The sequence below is a fragment of the Amphiura filiformis genome, chromosome 13 (assembly GCF_039555335.1).
Source record: "Amphiura filiformis chromosome 13, Afil_fr2py, whole genome shotgun sequence".
Classification (NCBI taxonomy): domain Eukaryota; kingdom Metazoa; phylum Echinodermata; class Ophiuroidea; order Amphilepidida; family Amphiuridae; genus Amphiura; species Amphiura filiformis.
Genome location: NC_092640.1, coordinates 60632771 through 60645647, shown reverse-complemented (window position 1 = coordinate 60645647; position 12877 = coordinate 60632771). Strand labels below are relative to the sequence as shown.

The window sequence follows — 12877 nt, the reverse complement described above, 5'->3', positions numbered from 1 at the left end:
TACTTCTCTTTCATCAGCACCAACCAAATGTTTATATTTCAGTGCAGTAACAAATTGTAGCCTAACTATCTTCCATCGTATGTTTACGGCACACCAGAGCACGGATCGATCCTGGAAAGAAAGACGTACCTCAATATCAATGCCAGCTACTACTCTCTCAGATAATTACAGATCACACCACCTTGCTGCGAAAATCCCTGGAACTAAGTTGCCTGCCACAGAAGATAATTTCTCAACTCTGCAGGCATATGAAATGCCATAACAAACTTATGTGTAGTTTCTAAACAGTGTTTGCAGAGCTGTTACTACCCGGTTAATGTCTTTAAAGCAGGGAAATCGTCCGATTTGATATGATGAAACTGTAAAATGGAGTCGGCATCATCAAGGAATTTCTCCGTCTCATTTCATAATGAGGAAGTAAGCGTAGTTATCAACACATTGTTACTGTCTATAAATGGCATCATTGGTTTACTTGGTATAGCTGGGAATGGTTTGGTGTGTGTCGTATTTCTCTTTGAAAGACCCGTATTCGGTTCCATCACAAATACACTGATTTTGAACCAATCTGTTATTGATTTGACTAATTCGTGTTTATTTATCTTACTGACGTTCACACCAGGCTATAACATCGATGCGAAGTCTATTTTCTTCAATATAGTGTGCCCTTTATGGGTTTCAAAATTCCCATTTTGGTCAATAAGTGGAGCATCTACGTGCAATCTTATGTTATTATCACTTGAACGTTACTTTGCAATCTCCCGACCGATAAAACACAAGCGCGTATTCACCAAAAAGCGCGCCAGAATTTATTGCATCTCCGTCTGGTTGCTCGGATTTCTATTCAGTTTATACATCCCATTAGTGCAGAGAGTCTCCGAGGATCATCAGTGTGTCATTGTATGGCGAAATAAAGTGGCACAAAAGATAAACGGTATCTTTATATTTCTAGCGGGATATCTAATCCCGCTTTTTGTCATATGCGCATCGTATATCAGTATTTGGTCAACACTTCATAAGCGCGTCAATTCAGATCAAGTTCAAATCGAAAGTTTTTCCCGCGCAAAGAAAAACGTTACGATAACACTGTTTTTAGTGGGGATTTTCTTCATCATCTGCTGGTCACCCGATTCCTTTCTGTACTTAACTTATAACATAAATGGGGCATTTTACTTATATGGAACAACTCACAAAGTCGCAAAGTTTCTAGTAGAGTGTAACATGATAGTTAATCCAGTTGTATATTGCATAAAATATGACAAATTCAGAAAAGCGTTGAAGAACATGTTTTATGGCTCAAGAGGTGTCTCGAATTCTGGAAATTCAGGTAGTTTTAACTGAACAATTATGTCGGTAAGATACCTTAAATTCAATTGAAGAGTCACTATTGGACATAATATATATTCAGCTCATGCAATATGCAATCATAAAAATATAAATTTGTACATAATGTTTATGAACGAGGTGAAAATTTGACGACCAGAAAGTCCAATAAGTAGGTTGCGTCACTTCGATTTCAAATGTTCTTAAAAATTTACGACTTCATATCTATTTTGAGTAACTTGTGAAGTTCAAAGGCCTACTGGCTGAATAGGTTATCACTCGATCCCATGGGGGCGTGGATTCACCATTAAACCACACTTCTGATAACAAACCGGATTAATCTAATCCGCATGTAACTTCTTAATAATCCTGTCAATCCCTCCTGCATTTCCACGTGGTTTCAAGGAATTCCTGAAATGTAAACGTAGGAGGCAAGTCGTGATGAAAGGGCGGGCTTAAATTTGAGGTGAACACCTTTGATACGTAATCACAGTACAGTGTATCTGTCCAAGTCACTTAAATGTCAAACGATAAAACCACACAAATAAGGGCACACACCTTTCACCCGTCATACAGTTCATGGCTGCAAGAGTTTTCACTGGCATGGCATGTGTATTATTCAATAACAAATACTACGAATGTTTGTCCGGTAAAAATGCCAAAAATGTTATGTTGCCACGGTTGTTTGATGGGATCATTTATTAGTTTTTCAAACAAAACATCATGTACAACCCAATTTTAGACCTGAACAGCTAAATGTGATATCATGCTAACATACTGCAGTTACTGTCCGTTTTCCTATACACAATACACAGTGCTCTCACCATTGACGCGTGACCCCTACAAATGATGTATGTTGGGAGAATGGACACTTGCCTAGTTAACATCACTGTGTGAAAAATAACCAGCCAATATTTTATTTATTCTCCAAAACTTCTAGCAAATATATTTCTCTAACATGACCTAAAATTACAGCTAGGTTAGATGTTCAGAAATGGTCGTACTTTTGTAAAATATGAGTGAGGGCAAGGCATAGCTAGCCAACTCCCCGTGTTATTTGAATGGAGATTTGACCGAAAATATTGGTATCGGACCGCTCACTTCTGAAGGATGCCACAAAAAAACCGGTAAAAGCTACATTTAAATTATTCTAAATAGGTTCTAGAAAATAAAGTTTTGTAACATGTCCTAAATTTTTAGCTAATTTAGGTGTTTGGAGAGGGTCGTACTTTTGTGTTTTAGGAAGGACATGTAAACGACAGATAACACCAAAAATATGAAGAAATTATTTCTAAACCGTGTTAAGTCAAAAATCATTATGTTGCTCATTTTCAAGAATGCTGGTTTACAAAAAGCACGACATTGTCTGATTTCGTGAACAAAGCCACACATAACATTGTTTCCTTTCGTTTCCTTTATAATCGGTTACCCAACTGAAGCTATGAATACCAGCTTTATTGCGATATCGCACATGAAAACAGTCACTTGTGCACAACCAGAGAAGATCCGATTTAATCAGTTGAGCTGTTTCAATGAGTGTTATCTTGGTTTAATAGCTTTTAATGGGGTTAAGTCCTGCAAAGGTCGAGATGAATTCTACTGTAGACATGACTGCATCATGATGTATACAGATGCTTTTGAGTCATTCTCAACTTTAATTTTCCCTCTTTTACAAAATTGTTAACTTTTATAGCATTTTTATAGCTTTTTGGATATAAAATGTATCTATTAATGACAAAATTGGTGGCGCTATTTAGTTACTGGAAATTACTCTTTCAAGCTTTTAATACAAACAACTCCTTTTATAGTTTGATAAAATATGTTTATAAAATTTCCTTGTTGCTTGTTTCACATATTCCAGCTGTTTTAATGGCAGTATTAATCACATGCCCTTGCAAATAAAGAAATATGATTTAGGATAAATAGCGCCATCTATAGTTTGCATTTAGTTAATAATGAAGCCAATTCTATATACATCAAACAACCGTGTTGCTAATTTATAATACAAATGCCTGTAATTGTAAATTGTAAAAAAAAAATCTACTGTATCAAATAACTTTGATAGCTTTCTGACTCGAGTAATGTTCTATAAATGTGACGTGTCGTGTCAAAAAGCTTCAAAAGCAGACACTTTTGGGCAGGATCGTAAATGGAGAAATAGCCAAAAATCTGCCCGGGGTGATTTTTTTTCACAATTTGGGTTTGTTGCGAATTTTGTGATGTTATTAATGTTAAAAATATTGTCTGATAGTTTCAGACCGAAATATAATTGGCATCTTGTATTTTTTAGACATTTTTCAAGGTAATTCCTACTCTCAACATTGTCAATAATATTTTTAAAGGCCGATATCTCAATTTACAATTTTATAATACCATAACTTACGAACTCATTATCTTCGCTAAGGAATGTCCGATTTCATTTGGGGGAAATGGCGTTATGGAGCAAAATATCTCTATATTTAAGATATGTAAAAACCTCAAAATTTATAACCTGCCCAAAAGTGTCTGATTTTGACATGACACGTCACAAATTCTTTGAGAAGTATAATACGATATGATGCGACAATTTGTTACACGCTTTTCTCGTTTGAAAATACTTATGAACGAATAGATTTAAAATGTATATAAAATATCTGAAATTAGTATATATTTAAGACTTTTTGTGCGATTCTAGAATATACATGTCCAGTAAACACGTTGTTTGGAAGTAGAAAGTGTCCAAAGTGATTATGATGCAGCAGAATTTATCTAAGCCAGATAGAAATTCGCGGCTAATACCCAGGCGACAGAGCTGCGGATATATCAGATGCTACTTTCCCGGTGACTTGTTCACGCCTCCATACGTTCAAAAGTTGAAAACAGTTTGTAAAATGATTAGGATTTTTCTTTCAAAGAAGTCAAGAATCATTTCTAAAAATGCAATATACTTATAATATTTAATGTGGACGATAACGTATTATATATTGCCCGAACTATTATTTTCATTCTTAAACACTTGAGAATGTTCTTGCAATCTTATTGGTTCTTACCCGTGTGATATGACACGATCGGATATCACACACATTAGCGAGTGCGAGTCGACGCGATTCTCGTACCCGCTATTTCAAATCAATCGGAGGTGCATAGCAACAACGGCATCCGGACTGATCGATTCTACGCCCTAGGTAATTCCTTGTAAAATGTAGGATTTAATTTGATTAAAATTTGGTATACTTATGATTAATTTATTTATTGTCTCATATAACACGCGACATTATTACTTTTTGGCGTGAAATTTAAATATGATGTCGCCCATGTTATATGAGACGATAGATGCACTCCAGCGGCTAAAAACAATACCTGATATAGTTGGATATCATAACATTAATATTTTTCTCCCGTTTATATGACAAATATTTCGGACAAAAATTATTATGGTATTTTTACTAAACTTAACACGTCGTAGCTACTAGTTTACTCTTTTTTGTGCCAATCGTAAATCTTCTTGGTGAAACGGAAGTTACAATCGATTTTGAGCTGTGAATAATATTAATAATGACCTCTGGCGAAAATTGTTATAGGTATTTTGAAACGCGCTGAAATATCACAGTTACACTTTTGTGGGTAGTGTGGTTCTTGAGTTATGATAGGGGCTGTGTGCTATCACCAAACCTATTTAACATCTACTCTGAAGACATAATGAGAACAGCTTTGGAGGGGTTTGAAGGTGGAGTGAAGTTTGGCGGTACAAGAATTACTAACCTGAGGTACGCCGATGATACCACTCTTATTTGTAGCAGCAGAGTAGAGCTGATTGATCTTTTGAAGCGCATCAAAGAGGCCAGCGAAGAAAAACACCTTCTCCTGAACACAAAGAAGTCAAAAATAATGGTTGTAGACAGAGAGCGGAAAAGTGATGAGTTTGTGATACATGGACAGCAGATTGAGGAGGTGAAGCAATTTGAATATCTGGGTTCAATGATTAACAACAGTGGTGACAGCACAACTGAAATTAAGAGAAGACTGGCTATTGCAAGGACAACTGTGCAGGGCATGTCAAGCATATGGAAAAGCAGAGGCCTATCCATTGACCTCAAGGTACGCCTACTTCGTGCAACTGTGTTTTCCATTGCCACCTATGGATGCGAGTCTTGGGCTATGACCAAGAATGATAGGAAAAGAGTAGATGCTTTTGAGATGTGGTGTTACAGGAGGCTTCTACGAGTGACATGGAAAGACAGGAGAACAAATTCCTGGATCCTCGACAAGATTGGTACAAGTCTAACCATCAGAAGCGGCATAATGGAGAGAAAGCTGAAGTACTTTGGCCATATTGTCAGGAAACATGGAGGTGTAGAAAAACAGATTTTACAAGGGGCTATGGAAGGCAAACGAGGAAGAGGACGTCCACCAACATCTTGGACTAATGACGTGAAGCTGGTTTCTAACCAGGGAATGCAAGGTGCAACGCACTTGGCATCAGATCGAGTGAGATGGCGTACTCTTGTGAAGACCACAGCAGCGCTACACAGCGCCACCTGACACAGAGAGAGAGAGTTATGATATAAAGAGAGTCGAAAAGAAACATCATCATATCTCAAGAGCCACAAAATAATAAGCAATTTTTAAAAGTGAATGTTTTGCATTCCAATTACAATTAGAGGGGTTTTAGCTTGTTCGCCGTCGGACAAGTTTAGAATTGTTAAGCTTTCGTCAGGAGTAGCTCTGACTTCTTCAGGACAAAATACCTAAGAATGAGACATGTCGACCGCCCCTTGCCTACTGATGACTCTGAAAAGAGCCGTTCACGGAAGACTGCCCCTTGTCAACAGAGAACAAGCAGATCTCGCCTATCTGCTAATATAAAGGTTTTGGTGGCTCTGAAAAGAGCCGTTCACTGAAGACTGCCCCTTGTCTACAGAAACAAGCATTGCATTCCGTACACATTAAAATCTTCAAGGTGTACATTTTCATTAATCTCCCAAACTGATTTTTAAACACACCACTGAATCAAACAAACATATTAACCAAAATTCTATATTGTTAACGTTTGATCTATTATAATCCAGTGCAATGACCCTGTATAATGTGTTAACCGACATACATGACACTTCTAAATCCCATAATTTCCACACCAAAGTCATGAAGATATCGGAAATTATACCAATCAAGATCATCCTATATCATACATAATTGTTATAGAAACAAGAAACGATCATCTTCATTCCGGAAGTAGTTAATTTTAAGTTCAAGTTCCTGTAATTAGTAAGTTAATATGCCAGGACTATCTCAAGTTCTTTTTATTAGCGAGATCAGTAGCCACCACACTTCATTGTCGTGCTAACAATTACCCCCTAGATACAGTTTTCATGGGTGTTAAGAAAATGTTTACAAAATATATTTGATTATTAATTATGGTTAGGTTTTAGGGGAATGAACATTTCATTTTATTATTAAATGAACTTTAATCTAAATTGATCTTTTTGTAAAATTGATCTCAACATAACATGCATAATAGATACCCTGCAAACTTAAGTTAATGAATTAAAGGCAGTTTACAAGGTTGTTATTGGGGTCTTTTTTAATTTCTTTAGGGGTAAATTGATATGATTTGCCTGCGCTTCATAACCGGATAAGAACATTCTCATCATCTCTGATCAAACATATCTCACATTAGAGAATGAATTTGGAAAACCTTCTGAAAATTACAAACACTCGCTGAGCAGCAAGACCTTCCCTCTAAGCTTTTAATCCGATAAGCTGATTATCTATTTGTTTTCATCAATTGGAAGACATTCTTTGATGTATTACTGAGCTCAATCATCTGAAATTACTGGAGCGTGAGCCACCCAGACTGCATATTTTATTAACAGAAGGTTTTCTCCAAATTCATTTCCTAATGATCACGATGATCTCTGGATCAATTAAGAAGTTTATAAAATTTAATGTTTGTCCAAAAGTATTTGAATAAAGACAAAAACATATTAGGAAACATAAAAGTTTTACGAGCTGTGACGAAAAACTGGGAAATGATAATTAAAAGATGAGACAAAAATGACAGACATTCTGGTTCATGAGTTGGTGAAGGATTCTGCCACGTGCTTCACAACATGGGTGTGGTCTCCAGGAAAAAGTGGTGAATCGTCGTCACTTGAATGGAGGAGACGAAAGACATGAAAAACACCCATGGTCTTTATTTCAAGCCATCAGATATTCAGTGCTTCTGATTATCAAAAAAGCAACATAAACTAATTCAGATACTAGTATATATGTACTGCTGTAAGGAGTATAAGTGCATTATATTTATTATACATGTATTTCCAGCCTGCAAGTGGTGAGGCCATGTTGTCAATCCTGTGGGTCGGGGACATGTCCCCCTCCCTCCACTTTTCAATACAGAATGTGGATGGGTGAGAAAAACTCACCTGCTTATTTTTTATTTTTTCCAAAAGAGCGTTTTTGACTTCCGTAATTTTTTTGTAATTGGAAAACTCCATAGACTTTGTCGATGGAGTGTATTTGGCAAGTTGCCATGTTCATCAAATTAGGTTAATTTATGAAAACAGATAATTTTTAATGTTATTTATGCTCCTTTATATCCACTGCATAAATCTGGTTGTTGATTTATGTTATTGCAAAAATGTTACTGAATAAGGACAGTGATTTTTCCCAAAATATTAGTCTTAACAAAGGAGATATTTAATGGTAATGTTAGTACTTTTTTAATTTTTTTAACTTTTTCTAGAGATACTAAATGACGTAAATTCTAGAATTTTTTGAGCTAACTATTGGTCCAATTTCAACAAACAAGGTATCATATAAAAGGTTATCAAATTTTCTCACGACAGCTTTTTAATTAAGTGTTTCTATTTTAAGTTATAGGTATTTCTAAATTTCCCTAGAATTAAAAATAATATTTCTAAATTAATTCATTTGATGCTTCATGTTGAAAAAAATCCAACTTCAACGACGATCCGCCCCCGGGATCCGCCCAATATTATTGTATAGTATTGATGAATTTATAGTAACAATAAACCCGGGCAATACTAACTGCAACTGTAGTCCACATTACCTCTTAAAACATATCCCCCATACACACCCCCTACTTAACATGGTGGATTGGCGCTCCTGTTGAGGCCAAAAGCGATCTCAAAGGAAACCCGTTGACATTTAAATCAATGGTGTTGGTACAGGTTTTTATCCGTACGAACACTGACCTTAATATTTACTTGATTTTAGTTTCATTTTTTGCATCGCTGCTATCTCTTCCTGATGTCTTGTAAATACCTAATGAGAATTATACAGATGTATCCTTCACTTTAAAAAGCTACTCTTCTTGTGAAATTAATATATAGTATTAGTAATTCTGCCTTCCCATAAAACTCCCATTATTCTAAATCTCTGAGGTTCCACCAGTGGTGGTGATGGTGTGAGGTCATACTGAGGGTCATTTGGTTGCTGCTTGTTGATAAAATATTTTAAATTTCGAACGAATTCTGTGTGTAACAGTAAATAATTAAATTAGTACTGGCAGAGAAAACATGAAGATAAAAACAAACAAAAAATAGAAATGAAAAGAATAAAAAAAAAATTTTAGCTGTTAATTAAGTTAAAAAAAATTGCAAAAGCAAAATATATTTACGCCCCCGGGTGGGCTCGAACCACCAACCTTTCGGTTAACAGCCGAACGCGCTAACCAATTGCGCCACGGAGGCGATGGGTAAAAGTGGGAGATAATCAGCTTTGTATATGTTTTATTTCCTTGACAGAATTAGTCATGCTTGTCAGATAAAACTAATGCGTCACTGAATCACTGACGGACCGATTATATTTTAAAATTTGTTTAATATTTTAATTCAAGGTCGGAAGCTTTATACTATTCCATGTAGTTAGCTGCCATACTGCATAAAATTAATTTGCAAGGTGGTTAATTTGAAAAGGGCTCCAAATTCAAAGTGGTCCAGGAATCAGGTGACCAGAGAAGATGTGACTAACCTAGGCAAGAAACTCATTCAATATCTCTGTCTTATTACTGAAAAGAGTGCATACTTCAATAAAGCATATTTTATTATAAGTGAATGAACATTATCAAAATGTATATAAAGGTTATATAATTATGTTTGCATTTTAACCTGTTTAAGGGTAGACGAGGTATTGTTGGTCGAAGCAACCTAAAAATCGATTTTCATTATCTAGATCAATATATTATTAAAATTAACACCTTGATGTTTTGCAAAAGTTAATTCTACAAATCGTATACTTTGCAAACTTGCTTAATTTATTGTTGTTAATGAGTTATGGATACGTTTTACAAAAGTGTTGTTGTTTCAACCCTCTTTACAACGTAACTCAAGAACCGCAGCACCTATAAAAGTATATCTGTGATATTTTAATTCTTCTACACGATCGCTATGAATTGAGCAATGCAGTTTTTGTCAAAGCTCACTGCCATTCGTAAGATGCTGTGAACTACCAAAACACAACAGTTTAAAATAATTAATAACCTTAAGTGTATGAAGTGCAAAAGACATTAAACACAGGTCTATGATATTGACACTGAAAGAAATCCACAAATTCTACTCAACATGTTCAAAGAATACCTTAAGGCGTGGGGTATGGGCAAACCATGGGCAAAAACTTAAAGTAATTGGAGACGGGAAGCGACGAGTTACCCCAAATCATACCGGCAGGTAGTGACTGGGCCACCGAGTGCGAATATGTATTTATTTTGGAAGGTTCATGTTTGATTTAAATTTTGAGACGTTTATCCAAAATTTGATATTTTTGCTGATATTTAAAAAAAAGCGACATGCCAAAAACAAAGCTTTGGGCACATACTTTGTTATTGTTTATACAGTTCTTTTCCACATATACCTACGTTACAATTCTTTGTAGCCGAAGGAGGTAAAAAAAGATATCGCCGCCGAAGTTGTCTTTTTTCAATTTTAATGTACACCTATATACAGAGCTGGGTAGGGAATTTTTTTTACTCATCAGTGAGGCAAATTGTTGGGGTTTTTTTCAAAAAACTCCCTACCCCCCCCCCCCCCCATAATATCTAATGGTGCATCCCTTATTATGATTTATACCAAGGATATACCAAACTGTTATCAAACCTGTGTTGTGATTGGCACTTACATGATGTATCTCTTTGTTTGTATAATGCCCTGCTATTCAGCAAACCGGCCAATGACTGACCTTGTTATATGGTTGATTGGGTATTCAACAACTCCTCCTATACCTTTGTACAGGAGCCAACCGTTGTTAATCCGTGATGAATCCACACTTTTACTGTAGCGTATACGCGAACGCGAGCGAGACTACGCGTTACGCGAGAGCGCGTAAAATTCGTCGTGCCTGGAACCTTTGTGCGTATGCAAGCTTACAAGTTGAATTCAGTAATTTTCAAATAGCGGCTAAACTTCGCCGTTTTTATCCTGTAGTTTTATTGCTGATATTAACAGAGAAATCATCGAAGTTTTTGTAAGGCTTAGTGACAATGATTAACTGACATTTCCTCGTGAAATAATCGTGAATTATACGATCTTTAGCTTCCCAGCAAACACAAAACGTTTTCGACATGATTCGCAAAAGGTTATAAAAGGTTGTCAGAAAACGTTTAAATGTCGGGTATATTAAGAGTATAAAACGTTTTCATAACCTTAAAAAAACATTTTTTGAAAATCTACTGCTCAGCAAACAAAAATGTTTTACAGAAAACGTTTAAATGTCGGGTTATATAAAGGGTATAAAATCATTTTAATAACATTCCAAAAACATTCTTGAAAACTTGATACAAAACATTCTAAACAGAATGTTATTTTGAGGTTGAAAAAATATTTTGCGAAAAATGTTTGCCCAAAATATTTGCAATACCGTTTTAAAACCGTTTTCATGACCTTTATATAACCCGACATTTAAATGTTATTAAAACGTTTTGAAAAAACATTTTAAGAACATTTCTGTGTTTGCTGAGTGCAAATATTTTAACATAATGTTATTTAAGTGTTGACAAAATATTTGGCAAAAATGTTTGCAAAAATAGTTTACAATAACATTTTTGAAAACATTTTAAAAATATTGTTGTAGTGTGTTTTCATACAAAACGTTTTAAAACGTTTTCATGACCTTTACATAACCCGACATTTTAATGTTATTAAAACGTTTTTATGTAAACCAAAAGCCAAAATATAACTTATTAAAAACGTTTTTAAAACGTTTTTGTGTTTGCTGGGTTCTTTTCGTCTGCGTGGTTTACTTCGCTCGGCAGCTAAAGCTGCCCTCGCGAAGTAAACCACGCAGACGACGCGGCCGCATCGTTGTTAAACGGTGATGAACAACGGTGAAACATGATTGAATCCCTAAGTGTGATCTGTTATAAAGCATACAGATAAAATACCGGTTGGTTTAGCACCTGGTCACAACATAATCCTGCAGGGAACATAGTAGTTTGACAATGGAATGAAATACACATTATTGATTAGGCGCGGATATTAAAAAGACAGCTCCTTTGCGTGTATAGTAGGAAATTATAAATAATAGAATGTTTGTAATTTTGTTACTAAAATATTATCTGCATTCTGCATCATATATTTATTTATGCCTATTTATGTATTTGTTTATATACTGACTTATTTATTTAGTTGGTGGATTATTCATAGGCTTAAGTACAACTTGCTGATTTTGTTTGTTTGTAAGTTAGACTGCAACAAGGTGATTTTTTTTTTTTTTATTGTCATCTTCCAAGATAGAACTACACCCGGAGAGCTCATCTTAAGAAGGGTAAAATTAGGCTCCGAAGATGACCGCGCTGATGATCTACCTACCAATGACCCCCCCCCCTAATTTCTTGACTATGATATTTAGTTGTGGGAAAAAATAACTTTAATATTTTGGCGGGATTATTTCCCGCCAAAAACTTCAACCAAAAAGAACATGTAGCCTTAAACTTTGGTTTGAAACAAATTAAAGAGGCATGTTGTGCTCTTAAATTACGGAATTATGACCAAATGGAATTTAGACCTTGTGTAAAGTGATGTTATCGCCTGAACAAAAGCGTTTTATCACACTCTGTAAAATTCTTATGATAGCGAAGACATTCCACTGTATCACTAATATAGATTTGGTATGAAACCAGTTTTACAATTTACGAAAAATGTCACTGTTTATTAGTACAGTTTTTTGAGACACGATGTATGGTGACATACATACGCACATCATAGTTGGATAAAAGTAAAAATGTCACTCTCAGCATCGAGATGTCTTTAATTGGTTAAATTTGAGCTCATCCCATCACCTCTTATGTAGACATCAAAATTCTTGTTATAACATTATTTTTCCGGATCATAATATTACTTCACAGGAACCATAAAAACTTTTACGAGCAGGAAAACTGGAACACGATATTAGCCGATGAAACTAAAATGACAGGTCCAGGTGAATAGATAGATAGATAGTTGACACTTTTGCTTTGTCATAGGAAGATACATGGCCCAATAAACCGAATCCATGCTTTAATGATAATGATGAGTTCCTGGGAAGTTGGTTTTACACGTTTGGTTTGTATGATGACGAGCAT

At 35.4% G+C, this 12877-nt stretch overlaps 1 protein-coding gene and 1 non-coding gene across 2 annotated transcripts; one reads left to right on the top strand and one right to left on the bottom strand.

Annotated features, from left to right (window-relative positions):
- Nucleotides 1-366: 366 nt before the first annotated feature.
- Nucleotides 367-1338, top strand: LOC140167801 (allatostatin-A receptor-like). The gene has a single exon (XM_072191094.1). The coding sequence runs from the start codon at nt 367-369 to the stop codon at nt 1336-1338; it is 972 nt and encodes a 323-aa protein (XP_072047195.1).
- A 7602-nt stretch (nt 1339-8940) lies between these two features.
- Trnan-guu (transfer RNA asparagine (anticodon GUU)) lies at nt 8941-9014 on the bottom strand. Its single transcript has one exon. It is a non-coding gene; the product is annotated as a tRNA-Asn (tRNA).
- Between the last annotated feature and the right edge of the window lie 3863 nt (nt 9015-12877).